General features: G+C 44.7%; 1 protein-coding gene across 1 annotated transcript in view; it reads right to left on the bottom strand.

The window, feature by feature from the left end:
• Positions 1-1225: 1225 nt before the first annotated feature.
• Positions 1226-25144, bottom strand: part of ankrd12 (ankyrin repeat domain 12) — a 41114-nt gene continuing 17195 nt past the window's right edge. The window contains exons 3-13 of the mRNA XM_083659830.1: positions 19090-19203; positions 16304-16454; positions 14184-14321; positions 13608-13811; positions 12802-12944; positions 10100-10247; positions 4958-9459; positions 4580-4678; positions 4052-4195; positions 3528-3623; positions 1226-1883 (exon numbers count right to left, since the gene is read on the bottom strand). Coding sequence (XP_083515956.1) covers positions 1698-1883; positions 3528-3623; positions 4052-4195; positions 4580-4678; positions 4958-9459; positions 10100-10247; positions 12802-12944; positions 13608-13811; positions 14184-14321; positions 16304-16454; positions 19090-19149 — 5871 coding nt within the window. The 5' untranslated portion in view covers positions 19150-19203 and the 3' untranslated portion in view covers positions 1226-1697. The remainder of the gene's footprint in view (positions 1884-3527; positions 3624-4051; positions 4196-4579; positions 4679-4957; positions 9460-10099; positions 10248-12801; positions 12945-13607; positions 13812-14183; positions 14322-16303; positions 16455-19089; positions 19204-25144) is intronic.

Here is a 25144-nt window from a genome sequence, read left to right as displayed (position 1 = left end):
GAGAAAATCAACAATCAGAACCATGAACAGGTTATGACCATTATGACAGAGATGCACTGCACAAACTGTGCTGACAGCTGTGCATTATCCTTTTGAAAATAAAATAAATTAAATGGAGCATCCTCAGAAGAGACAGATTTTCTGCTCTCGAATACTGGAAAAACACTTGTTAAACTGAGCAGGATAAAAAAAATAAAGGGTTTGAATTGCCCAACTACCATAAGTAGACTACATAGCAGTTACTGTTTGAAATAAACTAATTGAATTGGCTATAATAGCAGTAGCTAATTTTACTGTTCTCCCATATTCCACAACACATCACTGATTAAATTGACTATGAACTGGCAGCCGACAATTAGACTGATGTTGGTATGGCAGGGAGATATACAGTAGTCATATTACATTTATTGCAGTTAAGCTAAGTGCACCAAGTTGCTTTAGGGTTGTGCTGTGTTGCGTACACTGCCATCTACTGGATGAAGACAATCTTGCTTCAAGATAAAAACAAGGCAGAGTACCGTAATTGTTTACAGGAAATTATGATTAATCAAATATCAAATAAAAATTAAAATTGACACTTTTGAATTTCACAACCAATAAAATTTATTCAATTATATATTACAAATATGTACAAGTCATGTAACAAGTAAATATTAAAATAGACATATTTTTAGAACTATCGTTCAAAAAGGCATTATGTTGAAAAAATAGGTTTTGTTGTGATCTCACATTGAAACTGTAAAAGTACTTTTTTTTCTTTTCCTTGGAAGCCACAACAAACTTTAATGTGCGCAAGACACAATGGACAACACGAGGAGTGAGGCTGCAAAAAGGGACATAACACAATGGCGCAAAAAAGCTGGAACACTTCAGTAAACCTCACAATTAAGTCCACAGTACAGCTTTTCAGGAAAAAAGTACAAACAACGCAACGCATGCACAGCATTGAAATTGCTAAAGTCAAAAAAACACCAGCTGTGGTGCAGAACTCCAGATGAGGAAGGAACAGTAAAAACAAAAACAAAACACAAAAGCCAACACATGCTTAAGATTTAAGCCAACGACGACGATAACATCAAGGACAAAGAGGACACTCGATATAAAAACCAACTTTGGTCCATTAAAACATGAGACAGAACGAGTTTACAATCAAAATAACTATTACTTTTTTGTTTTGTTTTTTACAAGTTTAAAACAATAATTACATGGCTATTTACAAATGCACAATCTGTATGTATAAAATAAGTTAAAAAAAATTAAGAGCACAGTCTGTACATAATGTATGAACACTCACTTTGCAAAACAAAGAAGTATTGAAATCTTTCAGTTGTGTGACCCTGCTTGGTGAGGAGCAGGTTTCTCGCTGGAGCCCCCACCCCCACGGCAGCTCCCTGCGCTGCGCTGCCCAGCCTTCGGCCTCTGGTCCCTGGGCTTCCTCTGCGGCCTGGACCCTGATTTCCTCGCAGGCTCCGGTTCTGTACGTGCTACAGAATATCCACTCGGTCTGGTTCCCGTCCTCGCGGAGGGCATTGCTTGTTTCGACTAAGAGCTCTGGAGTAAATCGGTTACATCTAAGTGCTCTCTCTCTGGGTGTACAACCTCGTTCCTAAGTGCTTCACATTGCTTTCCTTCCCTGGAACGCGTGGGCTTGCCCCTCGTGTCCGCCGTGACAAAGCATCGTCAGGCCTGCGTGCGGATCATATCGGGGTGAGGTCGAAGTCATCATTGACCTCCACGAGCGGGATGTAGAACTCAGGGATTTCGAAGATGCTGGTGGACTTATAGGTGGCGGGGTCCAGCTCCTGCAGTTTGAGCTGCCACTCCAGGCGCTGCACAGCATTGAGGGCTGCCGCCTCGTGCTGCTGCCTCATCAGAAGACAGGTCTGTGGAGGGAAACAGCACATTAATAGTCCAGTCTGCTATGATAAGCAAATTTCGTGAGTCAGACTGGAATCTGATCCGGTCCAAACTGTACTGGGGCCATGCTACACCCCTTCCAGTTTCATGAAAATCGGCCCAGTCATTTTTCCGTAATCCTGCTAACAAACAGACGGCACTGAAAACATAACCTTCCTGGCGGAGGTAATAATAAGACACAGGAAGAGCTCAAATCTTCACCAATACTCCAACTCAGTTACACCCAAACACATAATTCCTATTACTGTACTTAAGGTTCAAGTTGATTTTGTGTAGCCTGGGTAAACCCAGCCCCCAGTGACCTGCTCTCAGGCTTACCCTGACTGAGAGCAGGTCTGAGAGCAGGTCACGTGGCGGCTGGGTTTACCCAGGCTAGATTTTGTGACCCTGCAAACACACCCTTAGGAAGTCTAATGATGGAAATCCCAGATCACTACCAAAATTGTCATCAATTGTTCCTTGGTCCAAGGTTAATATGTTCACCAAATTTCACCTAAATCCATTCATATATTTTTGGGATATCCTTCTGACAAATTTAGTAGGCCATGGGTCTCATATTGTTTCTACGTGTTCCATTTCAAACATAACTTAAGTTATCTGGTAAACGCTTATCCATAGCACCTTGCAGTATCATCAGTGTTTACATTTTTAGCCTGGGTAGTCCCAGTGGGAATGGAACCCCATAACACTGACACTGACTACATTGTATTCAGCTGATACTTAAACATTACTCTGTAGAAAAAACCTGAGCAGGCTTGTACTCCTGATTATGAAAAGCACGTTGCCTACTCTTATAATAAATGGGTTACTGTGGCATGAAAGAAATATGCAACTTCTTTCACTTTTGTGTTTGTGCTGTGCAGTGTAAACCTCCCTCTCCCACCAGTCCTAACTCTGAACTTTCAGCCTTAATTGTCAGGTGTTCCCCGCTGCCACCATCTAGGGGCGAGTTCATTTACAGCGGCAGCAACACCACGGCAGTCTTGATGTCGTCGGTCATTCATTAGATTAAAATAAATAAATAATTTATGTATTTAGCCAATTAACAGAATATTCAGGCAGTTTATTTAAAATAAACTTCCTGAATATTCTGTTAATTGGCTTATTCATTGCAACAGGGAGACTCGATTGCAGGCTATCAAAGGTTCAAGTAAACAACCTAACCTGAATAACAATTTAATAACCAAGTAAAGCACTTTACTGGTGTATGGCTAATAGCCAGGTTCTTCTGTTGCATATAAAAGGTTATTGGGTCAAAAAAAACTGATGGTATTAATTATTGGTTGTAATTATTTACTGCATGGCAACTGGTATGCCATGAAATAACCACTAAAAATACAAAGATTTCCAGGAAGCAAAAGTTAATGGGATTGATTTTGATCTCAAAATAATACTTTCTTGGCATGGATTGGTAAATACGAGTATGTTTTAATATGGAAGGAACATTAGCCAAAAAGATTAAAGCCAGAGCTTAATTTGTGAACATTTGTCTACACAACAAATGTAACAATATGCTAAATGGCAGGGCCTTCAAGAAAAGAGAAAAAAATATTTAAAAAGCACACAACTCTGCCAGACCTTAATAATAACAACAATCACAGCAATCTTACCTTCAATTTATCAAACTTGTCATCAACATCCTGTAACCAGGACATAAACTGCCTGGCATTGAATCGGTCTCTCACTGACGTTTTGCCATCGTCGTTCTGTGAACCAAACACACAAAGACTTAACAAACGACAAGTCTATTAAAAGGACTGTCACAGATTGTACTGACTGAAAATAATGTGCTAGCTAGACCATGAATGCATATAGGTGAAGATAGTGTACGGTATTTAGTCAGCTGTCTCTTTTGCACTGTATGTGAGGGCCTGCTGGTGCTTGTACGTGCTTGTGCTGTGTTACCATGCACATTCTCAATTATGTCTTTACCGATAACACTAGTGCATTTATTGTACTAGGTATGATTGTGACAAAGATGAAACTACTCCTTCCACACACTCCTGAAAGGCCTCCTGTCATTAAACCGTTCAGTGTGTGGTCCAGGTAATTATTTCTTCCCTAACCAGCCGGTGAGAAGTACACCACTTTGCATCTACATGCACAACCTATGATTGACTCTGTTGACACTTACCTGGACATCTTGGGGCATGTTGTACACTTCAGCATCCAGTAAAACTGTACAGGCACTGAAAGGCAGAGTCTGATTGGCTAGTGTTCTTGCTGCCCGGTAGTGGACTCGTAAGACCTCCTGTTCGTTTGACACAATCAGCTTTTCCTGGGGGAGCGAAGGAAATGAGTTAAATCAATACAGTGAGCATTGTGTAAACTAGAACTGATGAGTTTTGAACGGTTTTGTTAAAAACTGGCATAAAAAATAGACAACACTGACATCTACAGTAAGTCTTCAAGGTATCAAAAAGTACTACTCAACAATGTTGAGTCTTACAATAAGATCTCAGGTTTTCTACTAGGCCAAATGTGATTTTAAAATCACCAGTCTGAATATATTTTCAGTTTACAAAAAGTATTTAAAAAAGTGTAAATTTACAACTGTATTCAATTCCACCCATTAAAAGTGTCACTGAAAATCTTCTATTGATAGCAGACACTGACTTCACTGAGAATAAAAAATTAAAATCCCAGGAGTAAAACAACATACCCTCTCAATGCTGTGTTGTAGCCGCAGTTTCATACGGACAACCTCTTGCTGTTTGAACATCTCTTTCAGCTGCTCAGGTAATGATGGAGGCGGAGTTATCTATTCAAAAGAAAATAAGAGACGTTCAAGACAATTTATCAGCGCTCTCTGATATGCAATCTGATGTCTAGATGAATAGTAAGAAAGCAGACTTGGGGTCAAAACAGTACCTTTTAACAGTCACAGGAAAGTACTTGTCAATTTAGTTTACTTTTCTGCGATTGACAATTTACCTGACATTATGTGAACTGCCCCAATATTCTGACCTTAAAATACACACTGGTACTTTAAAAATACTGTTTGACCCACATCTCAAAAAAGGATAAATGAAGAACTCACTGTTGGAATACAGAGCTTGCTGAGTGGGTTCCCATCCAAGAGGTAGGAACCATTGAAGGTCACATATTCGTCGTAATACTGTGGTGGCTGGGGGATGACGCTGCACAACACTTTGCGCTTTTCCTCAATCTTCCTGCGGATGTGCAGGAACTCATAATAGGGGTTGGCCCTTTCTGTTTGGTAGGGTTCTATCTCCTCCAGCTTTACAGCATCCACAATAGCAGCTAGAGACTGCTGGCAGTTGTCCATGCCTTGTTGGGTGGCCGAGCCGGCCAGGGACGTGGACGCCTTAGGCATGAACTTCCTCTTGCGTGGATGGGGAACGTGGATGTCCATGTCTTCATCTGCAGAGCGGACCTTGGCCCTGGCCCATGAAGAATCAGAGTCCCGGTCTGCAGATTGCGGAGAGCAGCTTCCCGAGGCATTGCTGCTGCTCGGGTCGGATGGAGCCAGAGACTGGATGGCACTTTGACTTTGCTCTCCACCAGCTGAAGAGAACTGCGGCCTCTCCTCGGCGGGTGTCACCTCCATCGGCTCAGAACTGGACTCCGCTCTCGATTCAGGAGTTCCCTCTGTGACCAGGCTGCCCTCAGCTGAGGAAGTCTCTGCTGGAGCGGAGACAGCAGCACCACTATTGTTCTCGGTGGTCTGTGGGACGCCTGTCGTCTCTTCGGCCTTGTGTTCGGGGCTCGCACAATAGAACGTAGAGGACGATGTTGGGGGCATACTGCCCTTTTTGTCCGTCTGAGGTTCGTGACATGGGCCTGCGGCATCACTGGAAGGTCTCAATTTCTTGCAGTCTTGGTTATTTACATCCATGTCCTCTTGGGAACATTCGAGTTCAGTGCTTGTTTTGCTAAAGCCTGGCATGGATTCCTCTGTCGTGGAGCTGGGAATGTGTGTGCTGGTGGATGGTACAGGACTTCCCAACATCTCCGTTCTAAAGCCTTCTGAAACATTTTCTACATTTTCCTCTCCTTCTCTTTCAGCACTATTTGTGGCACTCTCTGGAGGATTCTCTCTATGGTCAGAGCCCGGTGCAGTACTTGATTCTGCCTGCTGTGAGCTTTCCATACTGGTACATGGGAGGGGTTCCATTTGTTGGCTAGAGCTCTGCTGGGGGGTCTCAACAGAGAGAGGAGCTGGAGATACCAGTGGTAGATCAGAGGGTTCCTTGTTACTACATTCTGCCTCTGTATTTATATTCTCTACTGGATACTGATCTTCCTTCACAACAGGAGGGTCAGAGAATGAAGGAGCTTTCTGCTCTGTTGCCCCTGAGTGAGGATCACTAGCCTGGGAGAGGCTAGGCTGTGGAAGTGTCAGGTCCTTACTGGTAGCATCTCTGTTTGACATTTGGGGTGTTAAAGAGCCAGGGGTACTCCCTTCTCTCTCTGTGCCTGAATCAACATCTGACTTTGCATTTTGTTGGTCCATCAGATTCTGAATATTGAGGCTCTCCTCCGTTTCTGCTGATGTCTCTTCCGTTCTCGTCTCCTCTGCCGGTAGAGTAGGCAGACTGACTTTTGGCAGATTTTCAACTGCTTTACCTTCAGTAGACAAGACGTTGGCATCCTCATCCAGAATTGCCCTGAGGTAAGGAGATTCGTGTCTGTTAGACAGCGGCGTCCAGTTACTCTGCGGCACATCTGGAAGACTGTTGCACTCTTTATCGTGAACAGATGGTGATCTGGTGGCCTGCAGGACTAGGGAAGACTGGAGGAATGCAGGCTGGGAGTCTGAGGCTTCCAGGTTAATGTCAGAGTCATATTCGATGGGCCTGGGTGTTAATGTTGTGGCCTGACATGAATCCTCGGAGCTTGCAACAGAAACCATGGACACTGACCTGGACATGAGGCCAGACCGCTCACTCTCCGGCCTGGGTGATCTGCTCAGGCTGTTCTCCATACCCGCCATGACCTTCGCACTGATAGATGACAGGCTCTTTCCATCCAGGGACATTGTTCTGGAGCTGGTGCTGTCCTTCAGGGGTTTATCTCTGCTATGGACATCAGAGGCTTCTGAACTTTTTGAGCACAGGAGCTCTTTGTTCAAGCACGGTTCAGTCTTGACCTTGTCTTTACTCTTTGACTTCCCTGGGTCGGTCAATGGTCGCTGTTTCAGTCTTTCGCGCTCTTTCTGTTTGATTTTCTCCAGGTGTTTCCGGTGCCACTGCTCAATTTCCTGGTCTTTCAGGCTGAGCATGCGCTCAAAGCTGGTCTGCATTAAGTCATCATTCACAAGCCTTTTTTCTTTGGGCCTGGCATCCCGGGATGCTGGAGAGGCTTTTGATTTGGCCTTGTCTGCATCTGTGTCATTGGATTTGGCCTTGCTGACCTTGGCCTGCTGGGAGCGGTCTTTGTGCCTGTCCTTATCTTTGTCTCTGTGCCTGTCTGAGTCCCTGTCTCTCCGGTCACGATCCTTCTCTGGTGTTTTCACAACTTCCTCCTTTGACTTTAGAGATAGGGACTTGCTACTTTCAGACACATAGCCTTTCTTCTCTTCCAAGAGTGATTTCAGATTGGAACTCGAGGACAGGGCTCCATCTTTTATTTTATCTTTCTTCTTCCTATCACAGTCCTTTTCTTTGGAACGATCAGATTTACTATGATCTGTGCTCTTTTCCACAGGTTTTCCTTTCTTACTATCAGAATTTGTCCTATCCCTTTCTCTATGCTCCCCTACACTATATTCTCTCTCCTGCCTCTCCCTGTCAGCCCGTTTATCTAACTTATCTTTGTTTTTCCTGCTGTCTTCATGCTTTTTTGTTGTGGAGAAAGATTTAAGTTTTTCACTTTCTCTGTGGTTTTTATCCCCAGGCGAATGCGAAGAAATGGCCCCTGTTCTTTCTTTTTCCTTCCAACGATCCACTGAATTCTGCGGTTCGGCTTTGTCACAGTGCTCCGTTTTGACCTTTTTCTCCTTGTCGGGATGCCTTTTCTCATTTTTTTCGGCCTCCTTTTCCTTTCCTGGGAGCCTCTTATCATTTTTCTCGCGCGGGCCTTTTTCAGAAGGCTCCAGCTGGTCTTGATCAGCTGTGATCCCACTTATGGGTTTGTCTTCCGTCTCCTCTTTCATGCTCGTGTTCTGCAGCGACTCCTCTGGAATCCGCCCTGAGCCGTGGCAGTCCGCTCTCTCGTCACGCTCACTCGGCTTGGTGTCCTTTCCCTTCTCCTCCTTACGATCTTTTTTCATCACCTTGTCTTTTTCCCGCTCCTCTCTCTGCCTCTTTTCCCTGTTGCTGGAGTGCTTCTCCTTTGTGCCCCTCTCTTCTTTGACAAGAGAGCCGTCTGAGGTCTTCTGAGGGGAGCTACCGTCTTCGCCTTCCTTTTTCACTGGCAGAGGTTCATCAGTCTCATCGCTTTTGAAAAAATTCTCTTTCCAGAACTCTCTGTCAAACTCCAAATTCCTGTGGCTGTCTTTCCTGGCCTCCTTCTGCCTGTGGCGGCTCCTCTCTGGCTCATAATCCCTCCTGTGTTTGTCTTTCTCCTTGTGTTTAAGTTTATGCTTCTTGACTACTTTGCCCTCTACATCCGTCTTCCGTAAGGCACCCTCAGAGCTGTCCATACTGTTTCCTATGCTGCCTTCTTTGTAAGGGCTGGAACCTCCGTCGTCGCCGGCGTCCACACTGGGCTCTTTCTGTTGATGCTTGCTCTTCTCTTTGTGCTTGCACCCCTTAGTGCTAGAGCCTTCCGTGCAGTAGTCTGCTTCTGTGTAGTGGTTGTATTTGACACCGTCCACAGGACATGAGCTGTCACTGATGGAGACGCACATCTTAGTATTTTCCTGTTTCAGTGGCGTCGCTTGCTTATCCGCCAGGCTGTGGTTCAGTTTGGGAGATTTGACGGACGACAGGTGGAAGAGGTGGACAGATGAGTCGTCTTTGGGACTGAAAGACATCTTGAAGGAGTCTTCATCCCGGCTCTTATCTGTGCTCTCGGACACGGTTGCGACGGAGAACACCAGAGCTTTGCTGTTCTCTTTGCCGTTCTCTTGGTTTTCCTTGTTTTTATTCTGGCTTTTGCTCTTCCTCTTAACTTTGCCCTTGTCCTTTTGCTCCGCATTCTCCTTTTTCGACCGCGTGTCTGGCTTGAGACCCTCAGAGCTCTGCGAGCAGGTGGGCGAGTTCCTTTTCTCTGAAAGGCTCTCCGCCTCGTCGCTGGAGGTATCCGAGTTGCAGTGCAGTACACGAGAAGTCTTTTGCTTTTTGGACTTGGAGGAGGAATCCGCCTTGTTACCCTGCTTTCCTGCAACATGATTCCTATCTTTGTCCTCCTTCTCCCTCTGCCGTAGCTCCCTCCGCAGAATGTGTCTGTCGTTTAAGGCTTTGCTGAGGTCCTCCTCCTCTTCCTCATCCTTGAACTCGTACTCATCCAGGCCCGACACAGAAGAGGATGCTTTCACTGTGGCTGGTTTGCCATCCGAGTCCTTTTCAGCATCAGAGTCCTCCATGTTGTCGTCATCCACACTGGATGGATTGACAGATGGTGGGTCTTCAGACTCTGTGGAGATGTAAGAAAAGACTTCATTTAAAAAAGACCAGTGTTGTTTCCACCCAAACCTGGGTGCATTGATACACACACACACACACACACACACACACACACACACACACACACACACACACACACACACACACACACACACACACACACACACACACACACACACACACACACACACACACACACACACAATGATTTAAGATGAAATGAGGTATACCCAAAACAAGTGACAAATGACTTCTATTACTCCATAAAATCCACTGTATTATTACATTCACCCGTGTGAAAAGATTAGATCACATTGGAAGACTGACTAGATATATTGCACACAAAAGTGCAATTTAATTCGAAAGAGCGGGGACTACAATATAATGTTTTATGGAAAGAAACAAAATATATTATCAACTATTAATAATACACAATGACTATATAAGGTAAGGTTTGGCCCATCTAAAATTAAAACATACAACATGCACTTGTGGTACTGTGAGATGATGTGTATAGGAGTGTCCACGGAATGGCGTATGTTAATATTTAGGTTAACTATCAGCAGCAGGTCACTATAGCCATGTTAATATGTAGGCTAGGGTAACCATCAGCTGCAGGTCAGCCAAACGCTATAGCCTGTACTGCATACCTGATGAGCTGTCCTCTTGGTCTGACAGAGGCACCTCTCCCTTCAACAGCTGTTCCAGTGCCTGGGAATCTGCCACATCCACTGGGCGCTCTCCACGCTTGTTGGCCTGGAAGGCATTACCACCATGACGTAGTAGCAGCTTCACAATCTACATAAAACATAGGAGAAGTGGTTAGTTTGTCTTGTCAGTGACTGAATAAACACATCATCATTTTAAAATAGCATTGGATTTTAGCTGCGCCCTGCAGCTCTAAGTCACTCGGTCATAGGCATAAAGGGGGTGGTTGGGGGGGCACATTTTGAAATGCAGGATGACAGGGGCAGAGGGCTGAAATTTGGCATGGAGGTCAAGTGTAGGTGTGTGTGCGTTTGTGTTCATGCCGATTGGCTCAAAGGGGGCGGTGGTGGGATTTCGAAATGCAGGGTGGCAGAGGCAGAGTAGGCTGGGCTGCCCCTGCCATCCTGCATTTTGGAAATTTGCATACGGTATGTGGTCGCAGCTACTGTGAATTCACGCTTGTTTTATGTTTCTTTATTTATTGTTAAAGAAGATACTCGCACATCCAAGTGTCTCTGGTGCAGGTGCGTTGGAGTATCACATGAAATTAGTGTGCGGGATGTTCTTTTTCTCAATTTCATGTTTCTTTATTTAACCAGGTAGTCCCATTGAGAATATCTTAGTCCATTCCATTTGTACTGGAGTGGGAGCTGGGAATTTCACGGTTCTATGGTCAGGAACGCCCCATGTGATGTCACCTGCCCTTGGATTTTCTCCGCCAAACTCAGGGGAGCCTCACCAGCCCCGATCTCAAAAATCCAAGATAGCAGCCCTGCCCTTTTTGTAGTACCGTAAATTCCGGACTATAAGCCGCACCGGTGTATAAGCCGCACCTGCAAAGTTGACTATTTTTTTCTTATATAAGCCGCACCGGACTATAAGCCGCGGGTGTTTTAATGGTATTTTTTTTATTTATTTTTATTGTGTTTTAATGTTTAATTACCATATGTAAGGGTTCATGCACAGAGGGGATTGTCGGGAAAGAGATGGCTGTTTGAGGAAGCTCCCATTTATTAACATTTCAACAAAACAACATAACACAACACCACCTGTGTTGTTTTTTACAGTGCACACAGTGTCATACAGTGTCATACAGTGTGGTGAAAAGAGGGCAAGAGAGGAAATTAAAACAGAAGTGGATTTATAGTTAGAAAGAGTGCTAAAAAAGAGATTTTTTTTTTTTTTTTTTGAAAAAATCCATAGATAAGCCGCACCGTTATATAAGCCGCAGGGGCCAAAAAAGGCCAAAAAACGGGAAAAAAGGTGCAGCTTATAGTCCGGAATTTACGGTAAATACAGGCGTCCGGGTAGTTTAGTGGTAGATTCCCTGCCTACCAACACAAGGGTCGCAGGTTCGCACCCCGTGGTACCTCCGGCTTGGGGGTATGTGATCTGGTCGCTGGGCTAGCGCCTCCTCTGGTCGGTCGCGACGCCTGCTTCAGGGTGGAAGGGAACTGGTGGGAATAGCGTGATCCTCCCATGTGCTACGTCCTGCCGGTGAAGTTCCCCTTGTCAGGTGAAATAAAGCGGCTGGCAACTGTGCATGTGTTGGAGGAAGCATGGTGCTAGTCTGGGCTATCCCTAGATCGGCAGAACGTGGGGCAGCGACTAGGCAACAGGGGGAAATTTGTACAAAGTACAATTGGGGAGAAAATCGGGTGGAAATCGGGGGGAGTAGTAAATACTGTTTATTGGAACTTCTGTTTTATTTGTGTCTCATTAAATCAGTTGTACACACAGTACTGTCTAACTTCTATCTGTTGACATGTTACTCGAGTGTTTGTATGCACAAAACACAGCGAAATGCGTTGTTATCAACTACCATTGCTAACAATGACTAGCCTGGCTAGAGCTAACCCTGGCTGGTTTCCTGACTGTTTAAATGGAACGCCGACAACTCATGTGTGATCTCACTCAACTGCGATATTCCTAGTTCCCAATGCAAATGGGATGGACTATCTTTTTCAAGGGAGACCTGGCCAAGAGGAGCAACAAGAAATTTGTCTGTTTTTGACGAATTGCAATCAAAAATCAGTAGAATTTAGTCTTTGGTTTAAAATGGTAACAAACAGCTAAAGTCATTAACAGCAACTGCAATCAAACAAACGTTTTCAACAATGAAATGTGACCCTTTTGTCTATATGCATTATTTTATGCATATAAATGAGAATAGAGTACTGTGGCAGTGAAAAGCTCAGGACAATCACAACTCACACTCATTAATGAGGTGTATAATACATGCTGTGGGTATGGCCACACACTCATAACTATTTCTTCTAACAGACATTTTGACAAGCTGGCAGACAGCCCACCTGATGAAGGTGATCTGCCTGTCAAAATGTCTATTGTGAGAAAGTTTCATTCTGAATTGAATAGCAATCCTACAGATTTTCAATTTCAAAACAACTTTTTGCCAGCTTCATGTCTTGACTGAATTTTAAGTGTTTAATTAATGTTTAACGTCAATTTATGTATAAAATGCGTCAACATATGAACATTGGGGGATCAGACCAGATGTTACCCTACTACCCAACTACTTTTCCACACATGCCAGACCTGTGAAGGAACCCTGATCCCTGAGTTAATTAGTGTGACTGTGCGGTTTCCCCTGAAGTCCCACATTGTTTTCAGGCTAAGCTCTTACGTCTTTATGTCCGCTGCTGGACGCATCATGGAGTGGCGTGTCATCATCCAGACCCTGGGTGTTGACTTCTGCACCTGCTGCTATTAAAACCTTGGCCACATCATAGTAACCAAGATTACAGGCTTCATGAAGAGGTGTCCAGCCTGCAGGGGGCAGAAACGGTGTGAGTGGAAACTTTAAACAAGCTGATAAGACCTTTCAAGATTGTAGTCAACAGGCCACAGTGGCCAGTAAATAATACCACATTTCACCAGTCACTCTCTCAATTTTGAAAATAAGATCACATAAATGATCCATGTTGGGGAATGGGTGTTTTCAGCAGCAAATACTAGGAATAGAGTCAAGATATTTGCAATAAACAACAATAAAAAGTATGAAGATTACAGAATATGTACCGTAAGTATACAAAGTAAATACCTTATGCATGCATATACACACAAAATGATAATGTGCGCACCAATGTCTGTTCTCAGTATCCCAATGATATTTTCAGATGGGGTATTACGTGCAGACAAAAGTGTCAACTTACTTGCCAACTAGCTTTTTGGAACAGTAGAGACTCTGAATAATTGGTGACCTATCAAAGTGGCTACTAGGGTTGGCGAGTTTGGCCAGCAATAACCAAAGATTTACCAGCATTTAGCTAGCTGCTGGTACCAATTTCTCACCCTAAATTATATGGCAGGGGCAAATATCTCAAGTCTAAAATAAACAACTGTCAAAACAGCTGTTAACAATCGTTTACAGATATGAGAGACATGATGAAAGTTAGCTTAATGGCATGACTGGCGTCCAGGGTGTCATACCTGCAAAGTCTTTGACGTTGACGTCGGCTCCCAGGCTTATGAGCTCCTTGACCTGCTTGGCGTCTCCTCGGATGGCTGCCATGTGAAGCGCAGTCTCCCCTCGCTCGTTCCTCTTGTTGACCTTGTCCTTCTGTCTGGACGAAGTGCTGCTGGGGACTTTCTTCTGCACAGGAGTCATCTGCGAGGGGTGGCTGGGAGTCGAGTCTGGACACACAAGCAAAGAATCAAAACACAAACTACGTGAGTAACGTTTAAGAAAAAGATGTGTCACAGAAGCAGGTCTTTAATATATGTATGCATACATAACCCTCCCCCGTCCTTCACCTACTCTGGTTATTTCGATAAAAAAGGACAGGTTCTTAAGGTAACAACAACAATATCGGTCACAGTCTTTTGAAATAACACAGGAGAATGGCTTCTTGCTTATCATCCAAGCAGCCAAGTGAAATATTAGGCATTGACCTGTTCTCAAACAACCTTGAAAATGGGAAAGCATACACGACTCATCCCTACAATACATATAGTAACAGTCATGTTGAGGATGTTGGTAAGGTGAGGGGGCATGTGTGTACAGACCTGGACTGTTGGCCGTCATCTGCATTAGGAGAGCCATCTGTTTGCGCTCCGACAGAGGATACCCAAACAAAAGGTTGGCCTGGCACTTCTTTCCTCCAGCCTCCTTTTTCATCTTCTTCTTGTCTGGTCCATCTTTATCTACAACAAATCCAGGAAATGTAACCTTTAGAAACAGTGACAAGACAACAACAAATGGCCAGGGTTGTTTCTAATAGCAACATCATCGGCACGGTGACGCCGTCTTTTCCTCCTCCCCTTGTATCTGTCGGAGCACGAGGAGAAACAGATGACAAGCATGAGGTTTGAAAAAGAATTTGCATTCTCTTAAAGCCAGCCAAGTGCCAACGGCGCTCCTTGGTGCGGGGCCCCCCCCCATCTCTCTGTCAGTGGGTTGTTACTAACACAGACATGCGTGAGCTGTGAGAGGGGTGTGGATGCAGGGCGACAACACACACACACACACACGTGCATGTGTGTGTGTGTGTGTGTGTGTGTGTTTAATACAGCAGCATAGCAGCGTTAAGGGGTGACGTGACTTGAAGAGGACACGGAAGGGGGGGGGGGGTTTGGCTGAGGATCGGGCTGCAGCGGTTACCTGCGTATATCCTGCAGGGAGGTACTAATCTCTCTCCCCAGGTCTCACTCGACTGGCCTGGGTCTGAGTCATCTACAGTGCAAAGCAGAGAGGATGGGGGGGGGGGGGGGGGAGGAGAGGGAGGGGAGAGCAAGGGGGTGGTGGAGGGGTAGGAAAGCACCGCATTAACGCTCTCTCTCTCTCTTTCTCGCCCTCCTTGTCTCACATGTACCCAGATACAGACAGGCACAACACGCTCGCTCTCTCTCTCGCTCGCCCTCCTCGTCTCACATGTACCCAGATACAGATACAGACAGGCACAATGGCAGACTCGCACTCCACGCACAGATTATGAGTCATGGAGACACAGGAGACAGGAGAGAAGATCTGAGGTGGTCAGCAGAGTCATTACCTCCCTCTCCGCCCTACAGCTGATCAGCACAGAGGAGCTAAGACTCCCTGGGAAAGGCTGGTGGAAGGCAAAGCCACCCACCATGCTAGTTTGGCTTTATAACCTGTCCTGTGCAACATGAAGTCACAATTGACGGTCTAGGTCTACAGCAGAGGAGACGGCAAAGTGATGCAGGACCACACAATGGAAATCATGATGTTGAGCTTTGCTCTACTACAGAGACAAATGCAAATCTGTAGGACCTCAAGTACAGTCAGTAAAAAGCTTCAGTGCCTTTCAATTGCTGTAATTATAGCTGTACCATATACCAGCCCATTTTCAGATCTAAGATCTGGCCTAAACATATACTTTAACTTCTAACAGAATGATAGTAATAGAATACAGTCTATTTACACAAGTAAAAAAAAAAGAGAAGAAGATGATGATTAAGGCTCCAAGTTCACATCGTCTCCAACGTTAAGCTAATGGCTTGAGGCGCAGTGCTTCATCCTCCTCAGCATTACAATCAGTTACCAGGAACTCTGCATGTGTGTGTTACTAAAGTCAAGACAAGACAAAGTATGCCAATATTCTACTCTAATTCCATAGGAGCAGTGATGCAAATTCAACTACTATCAAAAAGAGCTCATACGATCTCAAAAAGAGCAGTTATTACAAATCGTCTTACAACTGTGCACAGTAGATTACACCACCAGGCTTGGCTCAAAAGACCAAGACCCCAAGGTTTCATGTCAAAGTCTAGAGGACCATGTAATCTCATGAGAGGGAAGGAAAGTTTATCAATATGAATTGTATTCTCATATCAAGAGGTAACAGCCAGAAATCACACACACAAAATTCAAATGATTTTGCTCTGGCAGAAATGTTTTCTAACATGATACCCCCCCCCCCCAAATTAGTTCAGTTTTCTCCTCAAGAGCATCTTGGCTGATATCTTATTATTCAACACAAGCAGCAATTTCATACACAGATTTGGATCCTGATGCCAAACAGGCCGACAAGATCCTCTGGCCTTTAGACTGTCCCAAAAGGAACAGTTTGACAATGGGCCACAAGGGGGCAGTGTGGGGACATGGCAGGGAGCCAGCAGCATGGCTGCAGGGAAGCGAGGGGAGGAGTGGCAGCAGCCCTTACCGGTGTCGGAGTCTCGCTCCTCTGTCCGGGGCGGACTGCTCGTGAAGGAGAGCTTGCGCTTCATGGAAGACTTGGCTTTCCCTTCCTTCGCCAGCAATTCACTCCGGTCCAGCTTCGGAGTTTTGGTGAAGGGGGATAACTTGTCTTTGCTCTGCCGGGAAAAATAAAACATAAGAATCAGGCATGTCAAGGTGCGGCCACATATATGGGTTATGCCTTATATATGTGTGTGTTTGTGCGTGCGTGTGTGTGTATACAAACAATACACTCATGACGGCGAACACACAGAGGCAGCCCCATTCAGAAAGCTCTGTAAACTAGCAGGAACAGTCGGAGGACAATAGGGTTGAGTTCAGCATGGGGGGTAATATTTCAGAGCAGACTAAAGCTTGGTAAAACTTGACACTAACATAACCGAGTGCAGACGGTTATGTTACAGAGTGTGATGTGTCTCTGCTGCAGCATATTGTTTGTTTGGGTCTTGCAGACAGCAGGTAGGTTTTCCTGAGTAATGACTCTCCCAAAACCTTATTCCCACGACTGGGCCCCTGCCATGCCACTATTTAGGGAGTAAAAGGTCAGAAGAATTCATATGAGTAGCGACTTTGTTTTCCTCTGTAGATGCAGAAGCTGAGTTCAACAGAAAAGAAAAAAAAAAAAAAAAAAAAAAAAAAAAACATAATAAACCATGCTAGTCAATTGTAGACTAGAGGTGCATTAATATATATGATGTACCTGTAATATCAGAATTTGTGCTGATGCAGCTTTCAAGTACTGGCACTCAGATTGGCAGAGGAAGCTGTGCCGATATCAATACTTAAATGAGCTGCGGAGCTTTGGCGCAGTAAAAGACTTTTCTGGCTGGAGGAAAAATGTCTGCTTCACTGAGATCAAAGAATCACCACGCTGAAAAGTGCCAGCTGTGCAAAGCCGAGGTGTCTGGCAATGTGGAGGGGGAAGGAAAGGTGAAGCAGCTACAATCATACAAGAAGAGAGGGGAGTCTGCCTTCAAAATGAAAGAGTAACATTTGCCCCTGTCACATTTGGGAAAACAGAATCACTTATTAATGTTGGTATAAATGCATGGGATTTATTTGGGGAAGAGGATAAGAAGAAGTATTCTTATTCAATATAGTCCCCCTTTAACATATTCAATGAGGTACTTTGCATTACTCAAAAACAGCAACATGTGCAGCAATATAGGTTTTCTTCAGACATTTTGAATTCTGGCTGTTCTTGACACTGGTTGGCGAGCCCACATAAAAATACTGAATACTGTTTGTGAAAGAAAAATGTTTCTCATTTTCAATGTTATAATTATTCTCATAACAATAACATTTTCACTAAATATTTTGACCCAATGAAGCTCTTGCTCCCTTAATTGTTTTATAATGGGCACTAGGAGACAAGAATGTTAATTGCGTAGTACTCCGATCGTTACTTCTAACGGTTTTGAAAAATTGGTATCAGTTGCACCTTCAATTCCCACCTAAGCATGTATTGTTAGATCACTGGTGATCAGGTCTAAACAATGTTAGCCTGACATTGTAGCATCTACGTTGACTTTTGTATCCGACTGTCAAAAGAGTGCAAAATGATTGTAACTTTTCAATGCAAGTAGGCATAGAGAGGCTGGTATCCTTGCTAGCGAGCTAGCTTTTTCCCTGAAGCTAAACTGTAGTGTTCCAATCTGAGGGTGTAACATGTGTTTACATATTGGAGTCCTTTTGCAGACATCGCATAAAAACCCTCTGAATTTATCCATGTGATAGAATAGGGCAGTCAGTGGTGGCCTAAACGCTAGTGGTGATAGCCTAAATGTTAGAGAAGTGAGCTTGTGACCAGAAGGTCGTCAGTTCCCGGACTGGTAGGAAAAAGCTGGGTGGGGAAAGTGAAAAAGCAGTGTTTGCCCCTCACTCATCATTACCACCACTGAGGTGCCCTTGAGCAAGGCCCTTAACCTCAACCTCTCCAGTGGAGCTGATCAGTGGCCAGCAGATCAGACTGTGGTTGTACTGGGCAGCTTCCAGGTATGAATGTGTGTGAGTGTGTGAAAGTGAACAGGGCACTCCTGAAAAAGAGAGCATTTCTCTCAGTGAGATTCCCCTGGTATATAAAATGTTACAAAAAAAGAGGTGCCCAGGTACAAGAAATGTGCAAAAAAAAACTAATATTTCAACACTAACACTGCAGGCATTCAATAATAATCAATCATTAGGCATTCATGTTCAATTGAATTGCTGCTCATATCTCATCAGCTTATGACCGTTTATATGGTACCTACTCTTTAGGTGTTGTAACCCATATCTGATACCAATATGAACTAACAGCAATGGACCCCTGTGCGGTGTAAAAATGTCCCTTTCATATTTATACCTCTGCTTGTTTTGTACACATTTGTTATTTTGTGTGCCTTCAACGTATTGACTGACTGAATTGAAGCATCTCGCCAAACAGTATGACTTTTTTGCTTTCTTTCCATCATCATCATTTGTATCAGGTGGGTGCCGTGAGATTTACTTCTCGTCATGGCAACGCTCACCCATTCCCATGTAAGTATAAATACAAGTCAGATGTCTTGGGATCCAATGTCATAGCATATCCATATGGTCCAGATTTTGGAAATGAAAAAAAAAAGGCAACTCCATGCAGCTTTTTACTGCACACTCTCATTAGAAAACATCAGATCCGTGTCACATCAGGGAGAAAATAAAGTCTAAAATGGGACACTTTCAGCTAAAGTGTCCCAAGTGCGTCATCTTCAGTGCTTTTTTGTCAGTGCGTACCTTCTTCCCCCCCTGCTTATCCACCATGGCTCCATCTCTGTCACTCCCAGGTTTGGCCATGGTGCGGCGCCTGACTAGCAGCGACGGCTACCGCGCAGGAGGCTCATCATGCACCTGAGGACAGAAAACACAACAGCAATGAGAGGCCTTTCAACTGTGCCACATCACAGTCTGAGTGGATGACTGGCTGGCAAGTGTTTTGACGAGATGTAAACAGGGAGAGTGTGCACAAAAACACTGGCAAGAACAAGGGGCCCGTTTAAATACAGATGCATCTAAAATGACACAGACTGTTTACTGGCTAGGCTTAAACATCTGCATCACAGAGGAAACAAGAGCTGAGCAAAGAAAGTCACCTAACCCCAGAGAGGAGTGTGTGGCACAGTCCAAAACAGCACCGCCTCAAAGTGCAACGCAGTTGTGTTTCAGGATCAGTAGTTGGGGATTTTCTATTGAAATTTCCATTGCATCTCTCTCGAGACTGACCTTAAACACAGGCAACATGAGAGAGGAAACGACTAGGCAAGGCAGCATGAATCACAGGTTTAGGGACTGAACTAAGCTCCCCTCCGAGAGGAAAACTTCCCTCCTGCCTGATGTCAGTGGGGCCGACTCGTCAGCATGACCAAGCTTCTGCGTGATGTGGTTTGTGTTACAGGATGAAGGTAGTAGCACATGCAGCCGTGTCAATGGGGGCATTGTGGGCGCCTGCAGTGACTGTAGAAAGGGTAGCTCGTCTCAGCTGAAGATGAAGGGTGAAGCGCAAAACAAATGCCATATGGGCTAGTCACACTAAGTTTGTTGTTTTCATTGATTAGATTAGATCTCTTCATGAACTGTGAGTGAACTTTCCGTGCATCTCCTGTCCCATTTTATTTCCCCTGGCCTGTGAAACTCCTGTGAATAGCTTTCTGTGTATCAAAAAGCATATAAGAGACACTGATAGCAAGTTGCTAACCACCAGCTGGTAAAATTATTAGGGCCATTACTGTGAATATGCATCCAATTACAACTTTACAAAAAAAAAAAAAAAAACTGTAACCTTCATTTGTCCAAGGAAAGAATTAGCATGATTACTCCTTTTTTGCATCATAGCCCATAACCAGTCCTCTGTGGGCCACTAAGCACCTCCACTGGAGCAGCTGCGGGTTAAACTGCCTTGCTCAAGTGCACCTCAACCGCAGTTGTTAGGGAAGGAGTTGCTCAGTCATTCTCCCAACCTAGATTTTCCCAAGGAGTCAGTGGGGATGCCTCTTCGGTCAGCAGCTCGTTTGCTCTGCAGGCTGCAGCTGATGTTAAGTGCTGCAAAGAGAGTCTAGCCTTGCTGCTCAGTCATGGCCAGTGACAGGTCCATCACTAAGCACTGACTTTGAGATAATCATTGTAAATGTCCTGAGGACCAACTCACTTTAAAAAACGTCAACTATTTGGGACCCGTTTCTAGCGTACCTTGATGAGGTTAGGGGCGACGGGTAACTCGCCTAGCTGGTTTCTCATGGACCCCTAGCCTAGCGTGGGATCCCATGCACAACATCTCTTACAAGCACATATTAGCACCTTATGCGGCTGGTAGCACCACGTTGTAACATTTAATGTCGATGATGTATGTATGCTTTTTCTGTCTTTTCTTTTCCTGTGTCTGAGCCTGTTTGTTTGTTTTGTTCGTGTATTGTTCTAAAAGAAAGTGAAAATAAAATATTAAAAAGAAATCATTGGAAATGTACTGATACTACCGACACAACACTAAAGTATGCAACTTGTGAAACCTTTCATTATAAAACTTGTTTCACTGTGCAAGAGAATGATTCTCTCTTTAAAACCATTTGTAGAGTTCTCATGAGGAATCTAACATGTTGTAGCTTCTTGATAGCTTTGGGTACCTTACCAATGTTGATGCTGAACAACAGCAGTGTTAACATGCTGTTGTGCTTTTTCTAACACACAGCCGAGGCCTGTGAGTGAGGCTGCTGCATCATTAGTCAGCAGATAGGCAGTATGCAGCATTGTCATCCAGACAGCTGAAAGGGAGAACACGTTGCTGTAAAGAGGCTCGTGCATCAGGGGTATTAAACCCCACGGACAGCCCAGCCCAGCCCGGCCCGGCCCGGCCCCGGACCAGAAAACAAACGCTGACAGGACTCCAATCTGGCCCGGAGACGAGGCGAGGCGAGGAGGGTGTGACTATAATTACAGAGGTATTTGGGCATTCGCCAGTTTGGCGTTCGCATTCACTGCGTTTCACGAGCAGCTCAGGCCTGCATAAGCCCCTGAAAGCACTGCCATTAACCTTGGGCCATTCCAAGTCAAGATCAAACCCCTGTGTCTTGATGACTACTACAGTTCACAGAGACTAACGCCTGGATTAGCTTGGCATGAGGTCGTGTACAGGGAAACGCTGAGTGATAGCAACAACAATTACCTAATCTGTTTAATTCCAATGAAACAGAGTGAACAGACAGGAATACAGTGAGAGATGTGACAGAAGACACTCTGGACGGGTGGGTCCCTGTGGACGGGTGGTTCCCTCTGGACGGGTGGTTCCCTCAGGACAGGTGGTTCCCTCATCAATGGTGTGGTAAATAAGGAGAAGATGCTCAAGTAAAGAAAACCAAAAACAAAATATAGAATCTCTCTGACCAGATCATGGGGATCTAGCGTGCGTTCGGAAATCCAATCTGATGCTCTGCACGAAAATGAGAGTGCGGCTGTTCAAAGAGGCAGAGCATGCTCTTTCTGTATGAATTACCGAATGGGTCATTAGTTTTAGCAACACATGCTACTGGCTAGCAGTTAGCTAACTGCTACACATACAAACAGCTCACTCTTATCTGCTCTCAGCTCCTATACTCCGTTCTCTTCCTGTGTTTTTTAACCATTTTATCAGTTCATCATCTCTTGGCGCTCTGACGTTCCATCTCCTCAGACGGAGTGCAGAGACAGACGGAGTGCAGAGACAGATGGAGTGCAGAGAGTGCACTCTGCCACTCCGAGAGTGTAGCGCTCGAACGCTCTATTCCAACAGCGCTCCCAATTTACAAACGGTCCAGTTTGTGCCAGAGTGCGCTCGGAGTGCTATTTCCGAACGCACCCTTAGTTGGCTCTGTGTGTCATGTCACCTGACAACTAAAATCTTTACAGAGGATGACCAAAGCATGCTGGGCTCAGGGCTGGCTGTCAGGTAGGGCCATATGAAATCAGGTTTATTTTTTTCCAAATTCAGTTTTTTCCATTTTAATTTTAATTTAGGGGTTATAATCGATATTTGATGGCTCTCTCAGACAGCCTCTTTGACACATTTCTCAAAGTGAAAAACCAAGTGATGAGGTGACGTAAGGGTCCCCACGCAAGCCCAAACCCCTCTCAAAACACCCCAATTGAAAACTGAATCATTTTGCCTATTTTACAAGAATGCTTTTTTTTCCTTTTCTCTTTTTTCCATAAAAAGGCACTCTGAAGGCATTTATTAATTTCTGACTTTTTCCTGGGGGCTAAACAGTCAAATTCCCCAAAAGTACTTTATCTCTTAACTCTCTTTAACCAAATCACACACATTTAGGCTATTCTATGTGATCTCCTCTTGATAACAAAAGTTTTTTGATACTTTTTATTTATTGAAGAATGAAGATGGTCCATTACAGTAGTCCTCTCAAATAATGAGAAAAAGTGCAACAAAACATGATCATCATATCTACTGCATGTCCTGCATGTAAATTAAATCATTTAGGTTACTACAATAATTAGGCCTACTTTTATCAATTTCAGCCAAATTATAGAAAATTCTGCAAACGTTCATGTTTTACAGTTGATTGCATTTTATTATTAAATTCTGTGATTCCGTCAATCATATGGCTCTCATGTCAAGGTTAAAGGTCAATTCACTTTTCAAATCATGAACTCAAAATGTGAAGCGAAACATCCATTTCTAAATAAATGCATAATTTAAGCCAGGGGGATGCAACAACATTTTTGAATTTTGAACAAAATCCACTTCCTGCAGTGATTGAACTCAAAGTCCACTCCCAACTGAAACTCCCAGCTGAACCCTGCTGGTGGTTGTACGGCCGGTCCTTCTGAGAAGCAGATGTCTCTGTATTTATTTATAACCCGGTGTTCCTGTGCTTTAAGTCCGCTGGTTCCTGACTGACAACAATAACAACCATTTCCCTGTAGAGCCGGAGCATGTTGGCCCTGACAGGAGAGCCTGTCGGGTGCTACAGTGCGTGTCCTTGCGTTAGCAGCGGGTGGGGGTGGCTGGGGGGGTTGTGAAGCTAGGGGTTGGAGGCGAGCAGCGTATGGTGGAGGAGCTGGGAGAGATGAAGTGCGCACACAGTAAGGTAACCTGATCCACTGACTGCAGGATGGGACAGGGAGGGAAGAGGGCTAAGAATAGCAGGAGAGCGGCTGACACACAGCGCAGAGTACGCCACCACCACCACCACCATCAGCAGCAGCAACACTACTCCACTACAGCCTCCCAGAGTGCCGCCTGCTGTGGGCTCACACACACACACACACGGCACGCCATGTGGAAACTAACATGTGATCGTCCGCTGCTCTCCCATGTGGCTGCGTTTACGACTGCTCACACAAAGAAACCCACTGAAAACCAAACTCTGAATGCACCGCTTTCTGCGGCGTCCGTCAGAAATGATGACCGGCTGTAAATTAATCAGGAATATTTTAAATCTACGGCCAGTTTTTTCCCTACAATGGGCGGCGAGTGAATACTGTCACGCACTCAAGGAGACACACTACGCTGGCTGCGACAGTAAACAGCAGGTCACGTGATCGCCGTCCTGTATGCCGTCAGGCGAAATGATGGGGGAGGTCTCTTTCAGCTGCGCTTCCACTCCCAGCCCGTCTCCTCCTCCGACCCCCTAATGAGTAGCAGGACAAAGCCAGGCGCAAAGGCCTGATTATTGAGACTGGAGAGGGGCAGAGAGACAACAATACCCAGCCATCACCAACACACTCACACAGGCTACCAGCTTGTGTGTCCACGTTGCAGTTTAGCTTAAATGCAGAAGTTAATAAAAAAAATAAAAAAACAAAACACGCATGTATATATACATCAAATCTGTTCCATGCCCTAGAACTGTCAGTGTCCACTCCAATTATTTTGCTGTTAAGAAAAAAAAAGGAGGGAAATGCTATGCTTTAGCTTAGCATGTTGTTGGTAATCCAAATGTATTATGCAGGTGACATGGTTGGGGGGGGGTCAGCCTGGCTGGATGCCTGTAGTGTGGCATTGCACCATATGTAGCATGCATGACCCCAATGCCAGTTTAAAATGTCATGTGACCAGAAGTGCATAATCACAAAGCCACAAATTATTAGAATACAAAACGCATAAGCTATACCTATGTGTGTGCTTTGTACGTGCTTAAGCCACATCCATACAATACATCTGACTTAGTTGTGTGCCGAATTCAAAGGGGCAAGATTTAAAATCACCAAATGCGGCTCTCCTCTCCTCCCATCACTGGGTCGTCTGAGCTGAAGGCTTATTTTGTCATGGACAAACAAACGGAAAGTGACACTGGAGGCCTCAAGGCGTCTGTTCACCTCTTACTACCCTAACCCCAGACAGACTAAACACGCCTCTCCCAACCAGCATGTCTGGCCTTCGCTCCAGTCAGTTGTTATGCTGCATAAATGAGACAGCCATTTCCCTGGGAAGAGATGGTAAGCTCCAGCTCCAGCTCTCCTAAATGGGCAAGGCAAGGGGATTCCAGGCCTCTCATGATGGGTGAAAGAGCCAACAGGCATCCGTCAACTGCTGCCAAAATGTGTCGATGTGACACCGCCACACGTTTACACAGGTCATTTAGTGGTCACAATTTAAATGGCTGGCAAAAGATATGATTTTGGTGGCTACCAGCTATTGTAGTCAGATTCAAAGGTACATTTCCTGCCATGTCTATAAATATGTTCTTCTCACTTGACAAGGACAAAGCATGATTGTATTGTGGCCAAAATATAGTTGGGAGTGACACCAGATTCTCTGGCTTAATTCATAATAACCCTAGCATGAAGCGGTTGTAAGAGCCAGAGT

The sequence above is a fragment of the Poromitra crassiceps genome (assembly GCF_964638095.1).
Source record: "Poromitra crassiceps genome assembly, chromosome: 23".
NCBI lineage: Eukaryota > Metazoa > Chordata > Actinopteri > Beryciformes > Melamphaidae > Poromitra > Poromitra crassiceps.
The sequence above is the reverse complement of the archived record's forward strand: the minus strand, read 5'-3'. Positions and strand labels throughout refer to the sequence as shown.